Source organism: Odontesthes bonariensis, chromosome 22 (assembly GCF_027942865.1).
Source record: "Odontesthes bonariensis isolate fOdoBon6 chromosome 22, fOdoBon6.hap1, whole genome shotgun sequence".
Taxonomy (NCBI): domain Eukaryota; kingdom Metazoa; phylum Chordata; class Actinopteri; order Atheriniformes; family Atherinopsidae; genus Odontesthes; species Odontesthes bonariensis.
Genome location: NC_134527.1, coordinates 15,117,874 through 15,139,412, shown reverse-complemented (window position 1 = coordinate 15,139,412; position 21,539 = coordinate 15,117,874). Strand labels below are relative to the sequence as shown.

Sequence of the window (21,539 nt, the reverse complement as noted above, 5' to 3'; positions counted from 1 at the left end):
ATCAGGAGGGAGCACTCAGTTGTCTGACCCTGTGAGTTGAATGATTATGCTGAGCTGAGCTGAGCTGCTACTGGACAGTCGACCGCGTGTCTCTTTCCGCTATCTCTTTCACTTTTAGTCATTCGTTGGTTATATAACAGTCGAGCCTGGGACATACTGTGCCCAAAATAAGCTCACAAAACAGTTTAAATCCCAGAATCTCCATGGAAAAATTAAACACCTTTCACCTACTTGGTGCCTCTCTACAGTGTGCAGTCATAATCGATTCCCCTAAAGAAATATGTCAGCAAGAACAACTGGTGTGTGATTAACTGATTGATAGAGGGAGTCCATTTGTTCCGGGAGGACACACTGATTGGCATTTTTCATAAAGTTAAGCATACTGGACACACGCACCAGGGAAAGAATGCCATTTAAAATCTGGTCGGACTGGAAAACAAACGGAAAAGTCTGCATTAGGCAATGATTAGAGTCCTTTGTGACAACAGGTTAATCACCGGTACAGTCTTTGCAGATGACGACAAGATGAGAGTTCATGTCTAGGCAGGTCCAGAGCTATACACCACTCTGGGCAGGTCAGGGATAAACATGCGTCTGTTCAGAGACTGAGTTTTTCCATGTGGCTCGTGAACTGTGGCTGTTACGTTATGTGCTAGGATCTTAAGGCTGAGTGCAACTCCTCATCGAAGTAGAGAAAATAAAGAGATTATGTAATACCAGAGCTAATGTATGCAAGTTTTATTCAGACACGATTCGTGTGTGGCCAAATCATTGAAAGAAAACAGTAAAATCCTTTAAAAATGCACATTTTAACTCACAAGTTAAACTCACACATGGGAAGTATGAGCTAATAAAAGTAAGAGTACATATTATATACAAGATAACATCATTGCGGCAGCATAAAAATGCGTGTCCACGACATACAAAGTGAACGTGCTATGGCTGAAAGCTGACTCAGATACAAGTAGCAACAAGCATGAAATGTATTGATACGCAGTAATAAGATAATAAAATAACCAAGTGAGACATTTAAGCTCTGTGGAGCTTATTGTTCCAGTTTTGAGTTGAGAGTCACACAAAAGTGTAGCATTACAACATGCTTTATCATATTAATTTTGAACTATTGCCTAAACTGTGTTAGAGGGCACAAAAGACCAGTTTACGTCATCATTATCAAGCCAAGTATTCCAAGAGAAATAAATAAAAAAGAAAGTGAAGTTTTAATTGTATTCTCAATAACAAAGGGTGACATACTACATCAGTATTATAATTTAAATGCAGAGAAAAGTTTCGTGGTATTTAGGGATGTTAAATAAAAGGGTTTTGTTCTCCGTGACTGACCCGTTGGGGGCTGTGAGGTGACAGATTTTTCTGATTAAGTGGAGGGATATAATAACATCCAGCCTTTATGAATAACGTCTCGGCAGCATTAGTAATAACAAAAGCACAACTCAAACTGGAGCCTACCTCGGCTCTAAACCAATGAGCGCTGAGCTCGCGCGCACCTCGGCCAATGGCTGATCCCGGGAGGCTCGGGCACAGCCGTTTGAAGGGCGGTCCTGGGCAGAAAAAGGAAAGTATGGATCACAACGCTACAGAGTTTCGATGCGGAGCCACACGGGTGAAACAGAAAACTATCCGGGGAATTTTGAGGTAGAAAAAGCTTCATAAAGTTATGTTTTTGTAAGCGACAATTAATTGGATCTCTCTGTTTGATTGTGTGTGAATATAAAGTTAGCAGGCTAGTGTTGGTGTTTGTTTTTTCATTATTAGCTGGTGGAAGTTATCAATACCTTCATGGCTTTGATAGCGACTGAACAGAGCTGCAAGCTGAACGGGACTTCGATGATTTATGGTAGAGTTGGCCCAAGAAAAGACGTAATTCAAGGGCCTGCGGACGGTTTTAAAACTATCAAAATGCAGCCCAAAGAGACGGAGTATTCAACAGTTGGGCTTCCTAAAGCCTTCTTACACAGTTTAAGGACCCTGTTTGACATTTTGGATGACGCTGGACGGGGTTTTGTCCACATCTCGGAGATTGAGAGCCGCTGGCAAGGCGCAGACACCCGGGATTTGCCCGGTGGAGTGCTGGGTTGCCTCAGGAGGGTCACCCCACCGCATGGTTGCCTCACCTTTGAGCGGTTCGTGGCCGGTCTGCGATACTCCATGCTCAATCCGGAGAACAGCTCCCACTTCAAGGCCCAGGCTGCCGTGCAACTTCAGCAGGCTCCGAAGCAGCCCCACAAACCCGCCCCGCTGTCCACATGCAGCGTCGGGACTCGGGTTGAGAACAAGGTCCGTCCACTGGGTCTAAGCAACGTGACGAACACCCAGCAGCACCGCGCGACCTCCTTGCAGAGCCGGGCCAGAGCGGAGGAAGGGTCCGGGTACACCGCGTGCGGGCCGGCGCGATACGGCGCGGGCTTCGAGAGGTCCGGCCGGAGTGTGGAGAGAGTTCCAGCCGCTCCGGAGGGTGGGTGTTACCGTGCCGAAACGGGCCACGCGACCAAGCCAACACAGACGCAGCAAAGCAGAGTCCGGTCCATTGAGTCGCTGGCGCTGGAGTCACCGCAGCTCCAAAACCCAGGTAAGTGGGACTGGAAAGCTATGTCTGTTCGTCAGGAGGTCAGAGCTCATGAATGACTCTTAATGTTATTACTTTCAACGATAACCCTTATAATGTTAATATAATGGCACGTTATAAACTACAACTAAATGAATATGAGCAGCATACTATCATAGTTTATGCAAAATGCTGCGGCGTGCGTGCAACTTTTGTGAACTTGAAACTATTTACAAAGTTAAAAAATTTGTGTGAGGACATGAATCAGTGGGGGAGGTTGAGGATTGATGAATTGTCACACACTGTTGAGCACATTTGAATGCAGTTCATTTGATTGCGTGTATAACTGAGTTGATATTCCCACTTCACTCTTGCAGGCTCCAGTTCTCAATTCTAAAGTAATGGGATGCACTGAACCACGAGGTCCACACAAGTGTACATGACAGAGTTCTTGCATGTCAGTATTAATCATTCAGCTGGAATTTCGAGTCCTTAGATGAATCTCTGCGAGGGTCAATAAGAGTGAACGTTGGATTTTGACAGCACGCATCTCGGGTATCAGCATTATGTCACAGCTTAAACGGAGCCTGGTCAAAGGCCTCAGCTCCAGTTGAGTAATTGCTGTTGTTAACCTCAGGCAAGGTCAGAGATCATGTCAGAAGCTGCAGAGATTTATCCATCGCGTGTGTTTTTCTTTTGGTGAGCGTGCGGTCTTCTTTGCCTTGGCCCTCTGACTGAGGAACCAGTGATGGTCAGTTTAGCTCTCATGTGGTGGTTGGAGTTTGGAGGAACTGTCACTGAGAAATCCCCTCTTCACCTGCTCAATCATAATCTTGTTTATATGAGCAGACTCTCACACAATAGCTCTTTTTGCTGTTACAGAGCAATAACACTCTTCCTCTCTGACTCATGTACGCACATACTAATACATCCTGCTAGAGCCTATCCAAGTCTGCCTCACCTCTATAAAGTCAGACCTGTCAGGACCTATAAAGTTAGATGCACTCGCACTATTTCTGTTGAGCCCTCGGGGCCTTTGCTGCTTAAACCACTTGTTCCGGAGACGGTGTTTGTTTTCACACAGATAGAGACGATAATAAGCTAAAAGATCTGTGACGTCCTTTTCCTACTTTCTTTTTAGTAGTGATTTAAAAAAAGGGAATATTAGATTTTTAAGTGTTATTAAAGAAAAAAAGTATGTTGATATGCAGCTACAATTTTGAATCTCTGCAATATTGGCTTTAATTTATGTACCTTATAATTAACGAAAGAAGTAACTCAAGTTTTAAAACCAAAGATGGACCTTTAAAGATGCCTTGTGTGTCATGTACATGCATCTTAAGCGTTTTGTATCGTTTGATCCCATTTAGTTTCTTTAGCCAACACTGAAATTATTGCAAGTTTGTTTGCTTTATCTCATCTGAGGAACACTCATCCATCAACAGCAGGATTAGCCTTATCGGCCCCCCACCCTTCCCAGGGTGTCACAATGTTTAATTATTACCCCATCTCCTCTGAAATTAAGCTGGGGGCCTTGGGTAAGATAATCAGATTTTAAAAAAGCTCACATACTCTTGTGTACTTGTTTTTGATCAGCAGTCGTTTGAGTTTTGAGCTCGGCCTCTTAAATTAAATTAAGTTTAGGGAAATGCTCAGACAGTCGTGCACTTCGTACTTTGTGACAACACCTCTGGGAAGAGCAATTCCTTATTTCCCAGCACCAGTGCTTCCTTACTGATGTTCTTGTGGCTGAATGGAGCAAACTGATGAACAGAAATTTCAACATCTTGTGAATGCTGGAAAGCCTTAACAGAAGATTGCTGTTTGTTACAGCTGCATATCGATGCTCATCATTTTTTAATGAAATAATAAATTGTGACATATGGGTTTTTAGTATGCCGATGGCCTTGTAACAAGCTGACCATCATGGACATTAGCGTCTATGATATAATCTGTCATGTGCAGCCAAATGCTGTTGGATTAGTCCAGATTACAGCACACAACCCAGGGCTCACTGAATCACTGCAGAAATCGTTTGCAAGCCCCCCTACGTCATCACAAATTCCCGACATCCACTCTGTCTTCCAACATGCTTCGGCTTAAGGAAAACACTGGTGCCGTGCATCTAAATCTATTAATCTAAAAGTGATAACATACCTCAGCAGAGAAACAAATGGGGAAGGTCCAGAGAGCCTCAATTTCATCATACCTGTAGATAGTTCAGATACAACAGCACAATCTCAGAGAGACAGCAGGATTATTGAAACTCCACACAGAATTAAGGAGTGAAGTTAGACACGGACAGGCTAAACTTACTGTATGTTAACTAAGACTGTTGCATCTCACTTTAACATTGAAAACACCAGCAGTCTCTGTCCAGAGTTTTTTTTTTCTTTCTAAACTATCATTAATTTGAAATGTCAGAGACATTATCAGCAGTGGGTTTTATAGCCTCAAGTGCAGCTGATTTACTGTCTGCCTCACAGAATCAAACCAGTTATTATAAGGAAGGAAGTATTATGATGAACTGTTTTACTGACTCATTTACAGATTGCAGCTCCCTCTTGTGGTATAAAAAGGTAGCCCAAGCATGTGAGAATGGGAATGCTCAGCTGCTATTTAATACAGTTCATTATGTTTAAATCCTATAATTCTAAATGTGTTTGAATGCATATTTGTTGCATGTAAGGCAGTTTGACTGATGCATATTAATACATACCGTGTGGTTGTAATAATCACGTGTGGCATCCATATGGTATTACAATTATTTTGGACATTCTTTAACTGCTTTTCCACAAACTTATCAGAATGTTTTTGAGTATTTTCAGACAGACAATGTTTTCTTTCCTTTCGTGTTTTTGGCTTCATCTCATCCCAGTTTTACATTTCAGACTGTAGTGTTGTGGTGATCGCGGCACATTGTATTTTTTTTTGTTTTTGTTTTCTTTAGGTGTGAAATCTGGTTTACCGAGATCTCAGAGCGAATCAGCTACGGGATTCACTGGAGGCTCCAAGCGACATGGGCGCAGTCGGGAAGAGCATAGGAGGCATACCATTTCCAATGGAGTGGATTATGGAATGGTTGGTGTATTAACACTCGCACACAAGCCCTCACCTTGTTAGATCATTGCACTGACACGCGTTGATTTTAGACAGCTCACCACTTACTCTTTACCCTAATAAGGAGACCAGACTAATGTTCCTGAGTACACACAGTGTCTGCAACGGATATATGAAGCATCATGTCTACATATAAAAAAATAACGGTTTTACAAGTAGTACTGATCCCAGAGTTAACAAAAGGAGGAAATATTCCACGGTGAATATTGGGATTTCTTTAAAAAATGCAATAGATATTTTCCATTCGATAGAGCAAGTTTGTGGAAAAATAAGTCTTAGTTTTCAATACTCAAAGGAGTTGCATGTTCCTAATGTAGAAAGTGTTGGCAAACCTTAAAAGGAACATATCTTAGGAAAATGCTTTTTTTCTGTACTTCAGAGCATATATTTGGGTGTCCAAAGTCTCTACTGATTTAGGAAAACTTAGAAAAAGAGATGTGGCATTTTGTTTTAGGCCGCCACCTGAAAATTTGTTCTTCAATAAGCTATTCAGATTTGCACGCGAAAGATGCGTCACTCTACAAGCTTCAAGCCTTCCTCCTCTTTAGCTCCACCAAACATCAACTTCAGATGATGCTGCATTAGCTGCATCTCAGAATTGTGAAGTATAATTTGCTCTTGCTTTTTGCCTTATTGTCAACGTCTTATCAAATCTTATCATTAGTCCTATATTCACTTTAAATAGGATGTAATTGAACTAGCAATGCTCTACCAGTGCGTTGTTTAATGTTTTATTTCCCAGAGGGATACCTGACTTCTAACTGGAGTTTTTTCTTTTTTTTACCAGTGAAAAGCTAGAAGTTCTGATTTCCAGTTTGGCCTTGAATGCCCCATCTATACAGCACCATAACAGCCTTTACAACAACACACACTAGTGATATCGGCTATATCAGCTACTGCTCTTAATGCCAGCTGCTAAAAACTTCCACAAAACACAGAGGAATGGTGTGACACTGGAGTCTAGAGTTTATTGAGCTGAAATGTGATGGAGGAAGTCAAATGAACGAATGAATAAATAAATGTGTAAATTAATGGCTAAAAAAGGACTTGCTGTAGTATCTCTCTGAGTTACTTTGACCAAAGCATGTCACAGACGTCTCATTAAGATCTCAGAAAACAGTTTCAGCGTTTTAAAAATGGGCATAAAATGTCAAACAGTGTTACTGTGAAAAATAAAGCCTTTTTTTTATTTTATTTTTATTTTTTTTAAAGCATTTTTCTCTGTGAAAGTATCCTATCACAAGGGAAAAGGTTAGGTAAAATTGTATTTTCCCATGTATTAGAGTTGACCACTCTGTCAAATTATTGGTTCAATAAATTCTGCCAAAGTGTGATTGCTGGGAGAATGATACAAATCTTTTAAATTGTAGTCGCTACAAAAAAGATGTCCAGTTAAATCAGATGAATATGATTTCCCAAAAGAATGACTCGGGGAAGGCTTTGGCATCTGTCATGGTTTAAGTTGTGTTGAAATGGGTTTGAGAGACGAGGCTCAAGACTTTCAGAGAGTCAGAGACCTATCTGGAAACTACTTGTTTTATGTTTGAGTGGTTGTAGCAAAGACTGAGGTTTATTAGAAGAAGATAAATGTCAGAAACTCTATTATTTATTTGGACAAGAGGAGAAAACTAGGAAAATGAATGAGAAGAACATCCAGAGCAGCCAATTTCACCTCCTATTGGCCCACACATTCTCCTCCCATCCCTCTGCCCCCTGCCATCCCCGTCACTCTGCCCCTCCCACCCTCCAGTCCGAAACTGCCTCCTCTCACTCTCCGTCTCTCCCCCTGCCTCACCATTTCTCACTCTTTCCTGCTCACCTCCTCTCCCTCTTTCTTTCCGTGTTTGTATCGCGTCTCCGTGTCTTCTCCCCTTGGCCTCTGTGTCTGGAGAGGCAGACTTCCCAACTCCCCTCCTTCCCTGCCCCTCTCCTCCTCCCCTTTCCCTCTGTCCCTCCCACCCAGGCCGACTTGGCCCGCTGTTGCCCTGATGGTAGTGAGCCGGGTTGGGCCTGGGGGCCTGGGAGAAGTAGACGACTCATTTGGCCCGCCCGGCCCTGCCTGGACGGCTGTGTGGGCTGCCTACACTACTGTCTTCATCCCCCTCAGCAGTAGCCTCTACAGCAGCAAGGCCCTGCACTTTTTCCTCTGGGTGAGTAGGATGAGGGGGAGAGAAGGATGGAGAAGTACAAGGAGAAATAGTTTTAGGGGGATTGAGGCATTTCAAGGTTGCCGTGTTGGTTTTGTGAGGATTATCTCAAGAGTTTTGGCTGCATCAGGTTATATTGGTAAATAATGGTCACGCTTCAGACAATACAGGAAGTTAAAGTTTGCAATCGATCTCTTGTACTTGGAATAAAACATGTTGTTGGACAGGTTACTGCAGAGACAGTTTATCTGCTGCTGCTGAAAAGATTTGGGGACATGTTTGGGGTTTGTTGCTGAGCCTCAGAGTTCACAACAAAGCTGAAATGAGTCTTTGTTGCCTGCTAGCTGAGAAAAATGTAAACAACCCTTTTTAAGACACTCAACAAGTGAAACTGACTTGTAGTAAAGTTGCTGTTTTGTTTTAAATAATTGTAAATTGGTTTTAATTGACAATACAAGACAGGGACGGGCAACATGTTATGAATTTAGGGATTAATCTGTTGATGAAAAAGTGTCTAAGAGATAGTTATAGGGCCTTGGTTCTGGGTTCTAACCTTTAACCTAAATTGATTGCCAGAAATTAATTGACTGTAAAAAAATTTTTTTTACTCCCATTAATCCAACATAAAAAATCCAAGGTTTTAAAGTTATATGGATTTGCTGCTTTTATGTCTTGAATATTGGAAAGGTAAATCAGAGAGATCACATATTAATTATCAGGTCAATGAGACTCTTTTTGATGTCAGACTAAAACATTTCACCATTCTCTGACACTGTGAAGACGACAATTATCGACTTTTCTGAAAAGCCATCGTTAATCTCAGAAGTGTAGCTCATCTTTTTTGTTGCGTCAGCACACAGCCTTTGTTTTAAGGACCTGTGGACTTGTTTACTGTGTCTAACGGGCTGTTGTCTGGAAGAGCTTCTGGCTGTTGATCAGGTTTGAAAGGCCGCTGTGTTGTTCTTTGTGCGCAGCGGGTGCCATGTCATCGTACACGGGTTGTTGTGTGTATTCGTCCCCGCTCATTCAGTCAGAAGACAACACAGAAGCACATATGTACAGCTTCCCATAACCTTTTATCCCTTTGCTGTCCTGCTTCCTCGCTGTTTTCTCTTCCTCTCTCCCTATTTTCTTGTCTGTGGCCCACCGCACTTTCCCGCAGCCTGACACTGGGTCATGCTTTATTCAAGACATGGACGCCCCCCACCCCTTCACTCTGTGTCTTCAGGCTTGTTTGGAAAGAGCAGAAAAGCACCAGAGTGACTTTGGTCTCTTGTCAAACTACGCTTGCAACATGTCTCCTGGTGAATGAGCGATGATCAGTGGAATGTTGTGAGGGTCAGAGGGATGGAGCGATGGGTGACTCACCAGGTGGCTGAATGCCAGCAATGAGGCCTGGACTGTGGCGGTGTGCGGTATGGACAGCCTGGTCAGCACAACTCAATGCAGCCTTGCTGGGCAGCGAACACACATGCACACATTTTCTCTCACACGTCGCTCCCTCTTTCTCTTTCTCTTTCACAAGCACGAGCACACACACACACTGGGGTGGCTATAGTTGAAGTGGATCCACTGTTTACCCCATTCTTAGGTTGCTGTGCGGTTGCCATGACGCTGGAGTCATTGCTCCTCTAACATTGTTCGGGATGGGAGAGAGTTTGGCACAATTGGTGTGGCGCCATTGTCTCCGCCAGCACAAAAGAGCGTGCTGCAGATGCCCCTATGAAGAGATGGGAGTTTGTCTACCAGGCAGACAGCCGGCGGACCAAAATCTGTGATTAGATTTAATCATGGAAGCGATTAGGAAACTCTCTTAGCACAACAATTTTCTCTCCACAGGGTCGCTGTTTGAAATTGCTCAGGAAGTGAAAGTCATTCCAACCCACTTTTTCTCTTTCCCTTCTTTCTCCCTTTCACCCATATGCTGCCCCCTCATCGTCACTCTCCCGCAACACATCCTCCTCTTAACATTCACCTCGTGCAGTTGAAGCAAATGAAAGAGCTGGAGCAAGAGAAGGATTCCCTGCTGGCGGGCCTCGACGTGGTGGAGCGAGCCCGAGACTGGTACCAGGGACAGATCCATAATGTCACAGAGAGACAGCGACAAGTCGGAAAAAGCTCCCACTGCACGGTTGGTCCAAACACTGCTCTCATGATGTCTTATGGTACAGATTCAATTGTTTTTCGCCTTGTCTTTTTTACATTTCCAAGTTAAAACACCAACCATATGAAAAAAATAAAACATCAAACAAGAAACCAATTTTCAAGTTTGGCAACCCAAGGAAATTTTGAGCTCTCAGACAACTTCAACAAAGGTTTTTGACCAGGTTGGGAGATACAAGTTTTATAGATTTATAGATACTCATCAAACCTTGTTTAAACAATCGGCGATCGTAGGATCTTCTAAAGCACAGTTCATGCTACAAAATTTAAGCCTTGATTTCATGTTGCAGATGTTCCAGATCTGAGGCAGGGTTTTAAAGGAGTCCCTGGGGGAGGAGTTGCAGCCAATGAGAGTACAAGTGACAGATCAGCGACACAGGGCAAAACCAGTCAAAGGAAAATAACGAACAGGACAGAGAGCATGGTGAAGACACTACAGGGTGTGAATCTGAATAGACTTTGGTTAAACGCTGGCAAAAACACGCACGCCTCCTTTAATGTTCGTAGCATGCAGTATCATGACAGACTCAGCAGAGAAAAGCTGTGGAGAGAAACGGAGAAAAATAGGTTTTCTTCAACGATCAGGTGAGAAAAACAGGTGAAGTCACCAGGAGCTACTCGTACAGTGAGCAGTGAAATGTTAAAGGGATAGCTCGCCTCTTTTGACATAAAGCTGTATGACATCCCATATTAGCAATATTGTTTATTAAATTTGACTTACCCCCCGCTGCGTCCTGTGAGCCGAGTTCCAGCCTCGTTTTGGCGCTGACGAAGGTAGTCCGGCTAGTTGGCTGGGGCTTAAAAAATAATAGTGATACGAAGGTAGAGGGAAAATAGCGCCAAGCGATTGTGAGGTCTGACCTTTTCTGGATGAACGATTTTGTGATGCCAATGTATTACTCTTTTGAACACATATTGTTTTGAGAAGCAAAACATTTTACTATTGTGGCCCCAGCCAACTAGCCGGACTACCTTCGTCAACACCGGCTCTCAGTACGCAGCAGGGGGTAAGTGTTGTGGAGAAAAAGGAGTCTGACTCACCTTTGTAGCCTCTTATGGGGAATTTATTGAACAGACCGTCGCAGAGACATGTACATTTCAGCATGCACGGAAATTCCCAATGACCTTAGTTTGTGAGATCTTCTTATACCTCTTGATCTCATTCTGTGTGTATGTGGCCCAATCCTAATCTCTATCTGGCGCCTGCTGTCTGAGAATGCTACTACATTTACGTCATTGTGTGGACAGAGTTCATTCTGGTCCTAAACAATATGTGGTTCGAGCAGTGTCAAGGCCCTGCTACTCCCTACATAAGTCAAATTTAATAAATGATATTGCTAATATGGGATGTCATACAGCTTCATGTCAAGAGGCGAACTATCCCTTTAATGACAAGACAGAGAGAGGCTTGCATGTATGACAGCTGCAACCGCCAAAAAAAACAGCAGCTTGGACAACGTTGTGTTTGTTTACAGCACGTCCAAAATAGAGGATGAAGCTCCTTAATGATTATTTATACATTTATATCAACACCACAAATGTAGTCATTTTCTTTAGTGTATGGTTAGGTCACACGTTTCTTAAGAAAATGTGTGACTTTAAAACCAAATAGTAAAATGTTAAAGTCTGCGCTGCTTGGTGATCCACAGCCATCCCCAGGATCCCTGTCTATCTGGCAGCTACAGCGATAGCCAATACTGTTTAGAATAATCACTCTCACCCTTTGCACAGTGAGCTTTAAGCCTCCTCGGAGGTGCTTAGTCCCAAGATGAAGTACCCAGGGATACAAAAGAGCTTTGTTGCTGCTGCTGTCACTGAGCTGAGTACGATCTAGAGAAATTTGCACAAGCAACCTTACGGGTCAGCAGAAGTGTATGAAGCACCGTGCACGCTCACTGGAAGTAAATGCTCCAGAAGTTGATCCTTTCGCACCCCGATTCTTCGGATAATTATCCGTACAGGTTTTAAGAGCTGGGTGGAAAAATCCAAGCTTAGTAATACTAGAAGCATTTGACTGCAACAAGCAAAAAATATTCTCGTAAAAGCATCAAAAGAGCCGTGCATACGAGAAGCTCAGAGGAAGTTTTTCACACCTTCCACAATTTGTTTGAGTTTTATACTAATTGTTCTTTTTTTTCATCTCAGGATTTCTTCACAGAAGCCAATCAGAGTCGCATGAATGTTCTCATTCCTAAATTACAAGAAGTCAACCGCTGCCTTAACGACCTGATTTCCTGCACTGGAATGGTAAGTGTTAAATGCCCACAGATTTGATTTTTTTCCCTCTCTTGTAGATCAAAGCTAAGGGAAACACTCCTTAATGTTCCTGGGTTGAGGGTTGAAGCCTTTCTTAGTATGACGCACAGCTGCTGTAAGGTGTAGCGTGCATTTTGTTCTTAAAAAGTCTAACTCTGGCAACTGCAGAACTGTTCTGGTATGGTTAATTTATTTGCCATTTATCTGCATTATAATTGTACAGTGGGTGTCCTGGTGAGTTTTTGGGGAATCGTTGTCAAAGTTTTGATTAAGCTTGTTTTGTCTAAATGTGTCTGTTCAGAATACACCCAAAAAAGAATCAGTTTTTCAAGGAGCCTGGTAATTTTCTGCTCATTGGCTCCAAAACACTATAGTCTGTCTGAGCCCTGCACATGTACAGCCATGCATGTGAGTTTGTTGCCATGCTGAGATTGTATTACAAATGATCACGTTCGTATTCTTTTGATGATTATTAACAAAAAAAATGTCTGCAGCTTTACTGACCGAGTCAAGCAAAGGAGACAGTCAGCTGTTACTTACCAACAGAAACAACGCAGCTAACTCAGCATCCATCTGTCATCCTGTTTTTCATTCTGAGCTCACTCCAGCAGTGAAATCTAGTCTGAAGTTTATTCTGGTCCCGTGTCTCGCTCGTACATTTTATCGCTTTTTCCTCACTTCCTCTGATAGTTTTAGACGAAAGAGTGTTAAATCTTGCCGCTGGATTGTGATTCGGTACTCTAAAGCAAAACGGTGTCATCCCGGGCTGCAAACCAGGTTGTGCACTGCAGTATCTCAGTCATCCGCTGCTTCAGGCCCAGGAACATGCATAAGTAAAGTCAGTGTACTTTAGATTAAGTCAAAGGAATGTAGTTTTAACATTCTCATCCTTGTCTAGTGTAAAGCATTTCCTGATTTTGATCCAAACTAATCCAAACTGTCACAGAACGAGCAAACCTTAAACCTCCAAGATCGCAGCACCTGGGTATTTGCTGGTCAAATGAACCAATGTTGGTCAATTTATGATTGATTTCATGTGCTCAGGTGTTGGTTGTGCCTGTGACAGACTTTCTGTCCAGATGTCCTTAAAGGGATAGTTCGCCTCTTTTGACATGAAGCTGTATGACATCCCATATTAGCAATATCAATTATGAATATTTTCTTACCCCCTGCTGCGTCATGTGAGCCGAGTTCCAGCCTCGTTTTGGCGTCGACAAAAGTAGTCCGGCTAGTTGGCTGGGGCCACAAAAATAAAGCGTTTTGCTTCTCAAAACAATATGCATTCAAAAGAGTAATACATTTGCATCACAAAATCATTCTCCAGGAAAAAGTCAGACCTCACAATCGCTTGGCGCTATTTTCTCTCCCTTCGTATCACTGCGTGCTGCCACCTGCCGATAGCCGCACCTGTTACGGTGTTTACTGCTTGGAAGCAGGGGACTGCTCGGTCTGCACTTCGGTCTACACAGCACGCAGTGATACGAAGGGAGAGAAAATAGCGCCAAGCGATTGTGATGTCTGACTTTTTCCCGGAGAACGATTTTGTGATGCAAATGTATTACTCTTTTGAACGCATATTGTTTTGAGAAGCAAGACGCTTTATTTTTGTAGCCCCAGCCAACGCCAAAACGAGGCTGGAACTCGGCTCAAAGGACGCAGCAGGGGGTAAGTCAATGGTCATAAACGATATTGCTAATATGGGATGTCATACAGCTTCATGTCAAAAGAGGCGAACTATCCCTTTAACTGTTGAGAATATAATGAAACCTACTAAAGATGTGATTCATCTGGTAGTTGATGTTTAAACTGTCTACTGAGAGTAGACTACAACTGGCAGCCTTTTTTGTTTTTCGTTACATTTGAAAAACGGAAAGAGCTCGAGGGTGAGTGCCGTAAATATTTCCAAAAATAGCATTCAGGAAAACCCTCGTTTGAAATAAACAAAGTAGGTTTCGGAAAGCCGGTTGTACAATTTTAGACGTGTAAAGAAAGAAAGCTTCTTGGAAAGCTGATATGTCTCTGTAAATGCGTGGGTTGTGCTTTACCCGTACTTCCTCTTTGTTTCCCAGCAGTCGTTTCCTTCCAGCGGGGCTCAGACAGCGGCTAACTCTCAGCCTTCAGCCCCAGCTCCTCCACAAGCCATCCAGAGACTGAAGGACCAAAACCGACTCCTCACACAGGTTCAGCACTGTCGACTGCATTCATTATACCATCAGTACTCACCCAAAGTGATCCTTTTCTTTCCGTTTCTTCACTGTCACTTACTGACTGTCCCCTCTGCTCTTAAAGGAGGTGACGGAGAGGAGTGAGCGAATCGCCCAGCTGGAGCAGGAGAAGTCGGCCTTGATAAAGCAGCTTTTTGAGGCTCGAGCCCACAGCGCGCAGGACACGAGCACCATGGACTCCACCTTTATCTGAAAACAGCTGAACTCCACCCAGAACCAAATGTCAGCCAGGATTCATCAAGGTGTCGCATCAGCATATCAGTGCTGGTCTGGAGGAATGCTGAAATGAAGTCTTTTGTTTACCCAGCTGACCATTCATGGCAGAAATGCACCTTTAGCCATAACACTCCCTCAACCGCAAAAAATGTGACCACTCCAGTCCACATCAAACCACGCACTCCCTGAATGTGAACACTCCTGAAACTGAGAGACCCGAGAGAAAAGCGCTCCTTTGTGCCGCCTTCACGTTTTCTGCACCAACACGAAGCTGAAAAGACCGGAACAGTAAAATTAGACGTGTCACTCCATGTCTTGCAGGATTACAGCATCTGCAAGATCTCCCCTCCCAAAAGACTGTTAGCCGCACTCCTGCTGCTCAACTGCAGAAGGAAGAGAGAAAACTCAAACATCACTGTGAGTTTCTGTTGGAAAAAGACGCCATATTTATCCTCCGAATGAATACAAATCGGCTGCACCTGCTTGCTGTGACCTATCAGATTCTTTTTTTTTTTTTAAAGTTTGGCATGCTGATTTAATCATTTAAAGATTTCAATCTTTTTTTCCCCCTTCGATGCAAATTAATAATCAATAACGTGTTTTTTTTTTTTTTTTGCAGTGTTTTATTTCAAACACTGAGGGAGGAATTACTGAAATGCATCATGTATTTGATGTTAGCATTTTTACATGTTGGCATTTCCTAAGTGATTTATTCTCTTTCTTTCTGAAGCTGTTCTTACTCATGAATTGTGGTCAGTGTGTGGAGAATCAGGTGGCTGGTTCACTGCTCTACAATAGAGGGATAGTGTCGGATGTATTTCATAACTTGAATGACAGGAGCGTATGGAGGGAAAGGTTTAAAATTTAAAAACAGGCTGTGCACCATTTCTGTTAAGCTTATTGAGGCTGGGGAGAAAAAACAGCACCTGAGGACAATTTTAAGGCACATCAAGATGTAAAAAGTAGAGGCAGATGAGAGAAATCTGGGAGTTTGCATGTGTAAGAAAGCTCAGGAGGATGAGTGTGATAGATGGAACATTTGTTAGGAGGTTATTCTGATGTAATTTCAGAAAAAAACAGTTTGGAAAAAAAAAAAAAAAGTCCATTTCAGCTAGCTAGAGCTCCAACTCCTCTGCAAAGAGATTTCAGTTTGAAACCTGGAGATTAAACATGAAGCACATTTGTGAAAACCTGTGTTGTCTTTGCGCAAGTTCCCTTTTACCAGCATCAGCCTGGAAACAGGCGGGTTTTAGACTTTTAAAACTATCGAAGCCATCCGCACGTTTACTAAAGTATTGAGTTGGTGGGTGGCGGTAGGAAAGAGAACTAAGTTTTACTTTATAATGGATCTGTATGGTACTTATTGGGATGTCTGCACACTTGTTTATAACTTTCTTGCTGCTCAAACTGCATTAGGTGTGAAGCTCTTCTGCTTTCTCTAAATAAAAGTGCTAAACGGTGTATTCTGTAGTTCTGTCTAGTTTTTCTTTTTTTTTTTTTTTTCACAGAGCAGTGCTGGCGCAGAATAAATCAAGTATATCTGACTCACTTTAACCAACAATGGTGTAATTCTCGGTCTTACTTCATTTTTTCCTTCTTCAACATTTTGACGACGGGCAGCTTTTTAAGCTCCGAGTTGCTTTAAAAAACAAAAAAATGGGGCCCGTCAATCTTTCTTGTACTACTTGAACTGAAGTGAATGAGACTTCATTTACTTTACCAAACCCCGAAGAGAAATTGCTTTGCTGCAATATGGATTGTTGAGGAAAAGTCACGGCAAATAAAAACGACACAACAATCTTGTAAAGTTGGAAGAAATGTGAGACTCCTTTGATGATTGTGGCATAAAGCATTCACAATAACGATATTACGGTTATATCGGTAGCAGATTTGAAAAATGACGTGGCTATTAACCGATCGCCTTTGCTCTAGAAATCGTTTTGCTTTTTAGTAACCGGAGTTAAGGATCTGTAAGCTGCGCGGCTGCAGCTGCCGAAGAGTTACGTTCCCGACCCGCTGTAGAATTTAGCAAACCAGTGGAAATCCTCTGCCGCACAGGAGGGAGAGACACGTCTCCCGTGAACCAGTGCAAACAAGTTCAGGCACAGACACACATGGGCAAACAAACCAGGGTCAAGCAGTGGCAGTAAAGGGGCTCAAACAGCCCGATTAACCCCCTCAGAACTTCACACAATAACAGCACAAATAAAACAAAACCAACAAGACGCTAAAGAATTGACGGATCGAGGCTCTCATTGTTTCCCTGTTTGTAAAGTTAAATGTGTGTCTTTGCCGTGTTGTTTTAGTTGGGGCTCTTTACGTAGCGACTCCTACACTCTTTTAAATTTAGCTAAGAGTACATTGCAAAGGGCAGAGGTCACCCCAAGATCCCAACGAGTAACCTGCGGACAGACGCCACACCTTGAGCAAAAAGTCTGCCTCATGTAACATGTTACACACTGTTACAGTGAATTTAATCAGATATGGTTTTCAGGACTGTTGCATCAGTTGTTTACTGATGATTTTCCGTCAGGCACCATCGGTTTGTTGCATCACTGCCAATCAGTGTGAAAGGATGACGGCTTGCCACAACACGTCCTGCGGGCGTATCTGTTCCCCTCTCCGCTACTGCCTTAGCGCAGCAACTGTCATTTCATTCCATATTTCAGTCCATTTTCACCGGAATGAAGTGAAAACGGACTGTTGATAATCAACTTTGAGTTATCTTATGTGTTCATTTTAAAGAGTGATGGATGCGCAGGGGCCAAACAAGACACCACAGCATCCAGGGGGACGACCTCCGCCTCCACACCCCCACATCCACGCTGTGATTGGACGACCAGATGGATCCCTGAAGTGTTGGCTCATGCTCCAAAAGATGTTATCTATTCTTTTTGAGTCGGGGCTCAGTATTTTCCACAAACTGGAAGACACAGGAGACACGTGAATTAAAGGAGGAGAGCAGGGGGCACCGGTCGCTGCTGTATCCCTTTGAACAGGTGGGTGTCGTTTTTTGCATGAACTTATCACTCATGGCCTCGGAGTTCAAACGGAGACTTTTGCAGTTTTGATTAAGGGTTTGTCTCTTGGGGACTTTCTCTTGACTGTGGAGCTGTAACTTTTTATAGCGGCCAAAGCCTGGCACTGTTAATAATTAGGTTGGTCATTTACATGTCACCCTTGGATACTGAGAAGTGTTGTGGTGCGGTTTTGACGAGAGAACATTTCAGAGCAGTCAGTCGGTCTTATTTGGTCATTTATCATAAAACTGTGAGGCTGAGTGGCCAGCAGGGCTCTGCATGGGTGTCTGAGAAGGAAAAGGCCTTGAGAGTTTGCAAAACCTCTGTGACAGTGACATCTGGACAGCTAAGTGATCAGTTCAGGCAAGACCGAGAGTCAGTAAAAGGTAAGAGGTTTTGTTTAAGATTCCAAACTACGTAACTTAAAAAGAAAGTTAGTGGTTTGGTCTGTTCTACGAAAGGAAACATAAATAAATGAGAAATAATGTAGTCTATTTTAGAATTAAAATTAAAATAGACTTCACATAATGTTTTCTTTCTATGCTAATAAAGCATCACGGTCCAAATATTACTGCTGGTATACACAAAGTGGTATCACATCATCATATGTTCATTTCCTCTGTGTCTGATCCATGCCTCAGCTCAGCTGTTGGAGTTGGTATATTTGAAGACTTCAGCTTTTACTGTTAAGCTGTGATTTCCTGTAAACAAGAGCGTTTAGGAGAAGTATAACCAGTTCAATAATTAACCAGAGTGTTACATTTCCTATCGTGTAACTGCAGTTAGTCACTGACGTCATAAAAGTTTAATATTTAATGTCAGAGTGTCACCCGAACAAAGGGCTCTGTGATTAAAACCTTTGTAACTGATGCAAACAAAAGGTCAGGGAGGTTTTGCCATTTGAAGCAAATGATCAGAATAAATGGGTAGAAAGTATTAGTGGCTTTCATGATACGCTTCACAGTGGAAAACCATTTCCTTGAAAGGGGAAGTGCCACTCTTGTCAAACAACTCTATGTAACCAACGCAAAGAAAAAAAAAAGATAAAGATGTTTGCGTCCAATTTGAATAATGTGCAAATGTCAGACCGCACGCGTAGGGCGTCCACGGAGCTCATGCAGCCGCGAACTTTAACTGACTCACCGTGAAGTGTTCTGAGCGTCTCAGGTGGACTTCAGTTTCAACCTGCACGTGAGCATCAAAGGTTTTCAACCACAGATCAAACAAAGGTGGGAAGATGCGGGGAAATGCCAAATACATAAACAGATAAATGAATGCAACACATTCCAAATTAAGTTTTACCTTTTTTTTTAAATGCCGTCCCTCCTTCTCGCAGCACTTAGACGCTCTGGCATTGAGGGATCCAGGCGATGAAGCATTCCAGGTGTTGCTTTAAAACCTTTCCGCGTTAATGCTGTCTTCACTGACGCATGAATGAGTTTTGCTACGGGCTCCACAGTGTGACGGTCCGTCCCAGATGCCTCTGAGCCACCTCTGAACAAGGTTAACGGCTTCCAGTTGCTCTCATAACAAAGATTCCCCAGTGATCCCTCGCCCGTGTGGTTGCATTGATAAATGAGGGTTCTTGATGCAGTGCTGACAGAAGGGTTGAGATCATGGGTGTCCAGTTTAGGGTTTCCCTCTTGCTCTATACACGCTGAAATTCCTGCAGAATTCCTAAACAATTAAATGGCATTATACATTGGGGGAAAATGTAAATCCCTTCCAATCTTTCTGTGAGTAAAACCTAAACTCAAACTGTTCAATGATCATTGCTATGTTCAGTTATATAAAGTGAGAATCAATGTCTTTTTTTCTTTAATTCGGCATTTCTTATACTGTCCCAACTTCTTCTGCTGTGGGGTGATGAAACACATCTGCCCGAATTGATCAGGCAGTTGACAACAGCACAACAACTTGCAAAGTGCAGTATGTACACAAACCAAAGTATTTTGAGCTCATAACACTTCTGGAAAGTGACACTTTCTCTAACAGCTGAACCTAATATGTGTTAATCTTCTGCCTGTCTTATATGATAGATCTTTGTTCCTCTGTCTGATCGGAGTGGTCATGGAGGTCTTATACTTCAACTCCTCCGTGCTCTACGTCTCCCACAGACCTCTGAATGCCACCGCTGCTGAGAAGACCATCTATGAAAGCTGCAAAGAGATGCCCGCCGTTCTTATCTGGTATCTCAGTCTGCAGTTTGCAAACATGTTCCTGGGAATCCCAGCCAACCTCATGGTGTTGTGGCTCATCCATAAGAACAAGGGGGATTCCTCCACCTCGGATATCTTCATCCTTCATTTGGCGGTTTTAGATATCCTCTTCTGTCTCATCCCTCCTTTGGAGCTGGCCAACATAGTCTTCCTTACCACCAGCAGCACCTGGTATGTGCTGCGCCTCTTCTACGGCATTAAAGACACCTCCCCGCTCCTCCTTTCCTGCATCTGCCTGGACCGTTACATGGCTGTGCTCCACCCTATCACCTTCGCCGAGCTCAAGGACCGCAAACACAGAGCAGTCCTGGTCATTGTGGTCTGGGTTGTCATTCTGGCCTATGCTGCAGCCAAATGTGTAGGCAACATCGCCAACTTTGAGAAGGTCTTCACGGCGATGATCCTCGCAGCGTTTGCCTTCATGGTGTTCTGCAACATAGCGATCCTCTGGGCGCTGCGGCAGTCTGGGCCCACCAGAGACGACATGCATCCAGTGAAGAAGAGAGCCTTCAAGATGGTCCTCATTATCCTGGCCATCATTGTGTTCAACTACTTCCCACCTGTCGCACTGTTCCCCTTCCAAGCCTACTTCTCTCCCAAAGTGTTTCACTGCTACATTCACTATGTCGCTTTTGGCTTGATGGACTTCAGCAGCACCATTCAACCGATGCTTTACCTGTCCAAAGAAAAGCTCACGTGGAGGCTCAGCTGCTGCCAGACCAGCGAGACACAAACCCAGTAGGGATACATTCATGGTTTGCTTTTGTAACTTTATTCTTATTTTAGTGTATTTGTCTTTTAAATTATTTCATAGTGCTGTAAGAGGTCAAATAATGTACAGTACTTGGTAGTTAAGACAGGATGTGTTGTGCAGTGGTTCCTCACACCTCTGAAGGAGACTGTATCTCAAGAGTGTGTCGGGCCCTTGGGAATTTGAAAGGCACTTTTCATTTAAAATGTTGTAAATGCTCGCAAACACTCGATCTGCCTGAACTGAATAAAATGAAGGTGGATAGAGTTTGGATGCGCCATTTTCTTCAGTAGAGAAGTCAAGAGAGACGGCTACACAACATGATTCACCTCCAATCAGTCAAAGCTAGCTGTATGGATGTATGTCACTAGATCTAGGGGAGAAAATCATGATATTAGAGCTTTTCAGTGCTGTAATATGCCATCTACACGTGTCTTACCAGAGTTTTAATGCGGTTCAAATCAGGTTTCAGTCATAAATCTGCTACACATCACTTTGAAGACAAAGAAACGTAGTTCCTATGTGGCTGCACAAATCCAGATCTCATCGGTGAAATGTACATCTACGTTTGATGTATTTATGTTTACGGTTTCCTGGACTGATAACAGACGGAACACAGTTTAACACCATTTAATCACTGTAATGTGGGAGGAAGCCGGAGAGAATTCTCGCAGACATAAGCGTGAAAAGCACAAAAGTCTGAGCACTTTTCCCGAGTCCACAATCTATAATGTCATGCATTTTGTGTGCTGGAAGCACCTAAATGTGGAAAACAGCATGCATGTCAACAGTCGTTGTGTTGTAGTGATTTAATGTCAATAAAGGTCACATTTGAAGGATAAATCAGACGTAAACACTT

General features: G+C 43.1%; 2 protein-coding genes across 3 annotated transcripts; both read left to right on the top strand.

Annotated features, from left to right (window-relative positions):
* Window positions 1-1,567: 1,567 nt before the first annotated feature.
* Window positions 1,568-16,151, top strand: sapcd2 (suppressor APC domain containing 2). 2 transcript variants are annotated; one of them, XM_075455773.1, is made up of 7 exons: window positions 1,568-1,653; window positions 1,774-2,587; window positions 5,514-5,644; window positions 9,815-9,961; window positions 12,139-12,240; window positions 14,322-14,429; window positions 14,539-16,151. In XM_075455773.1, exons 1-7 carry the CDS (start codon window positions 1,606-1,608, stop codon window positions 14,665-14,667), a joined length of 1,479 nt encoding a protein of 492 aa, XP_075311888.1. In that variant the 5' UTR covers window positions 1,568-1,605; the 3' UTR covers window positions 14,668-16,151. The 2 variants fall into 2 exon arrangements, with proteins under 2 accessions (XP_075311888.1, XP_075311887.1); XM_075455772.1 differs by having other exon boundaries at window positions 14,319-14,429.
* A 1,300-nt stretch (window positions 16,152-17,451) lies between these two features.
* Window positions 17,452-21,451, top strand: hcar2 (hydroxycarboxylic acid receptor 2-). Its single transcript, XM_075456067.1, has 2 exons — window positions 17,452-17,689; window positions 19,750-21,451. Exon 2 carries the CDS (start codon window positions 19,781-19,783, stop codon window positions 20,669-20,671), a length of 891 nt encoding a protein of 296 aa, XP_075312182.1. The 5' UTR covers window positions 17,452-17,689; window positions 19,750-19,780; the 3' UTR covers window positions 20,672-21,451.
* The last annotated feature ends 88 nt before the right edge of the window (window positions 21,452-21,539 follow it).

Coding starts and splice junctions, on each gene's coding strand:
- sapcd2 (XM_075455772.1), top strand. CDS start 1,606: ATGCGGAGCCACACGGGTGAAACAGAAAACTATCCGGGGAATTTTGAG. Junction 2,588..5,513: donor ACCGCAGCTCCAAAACCCAG/GTAAGTGGGACT, acceptor TGTTTTCTTTAG/GTGTGAAATCTGGTTTACCG. Junction 12,241..14,318: donor TGATTTCCTGCACTGGAATG/GTAAGTGTTAAA, acceptor TTTGTTTCCCAG/CAGTCGTTTCCTTCCAGCGG.
- hcar2 (XM_075456067.1), top strand. CDS start 19,781: ATGGAGGTCTTATACTTCAACTCCTCCGTGCTCTACGTCTCCCACAGA.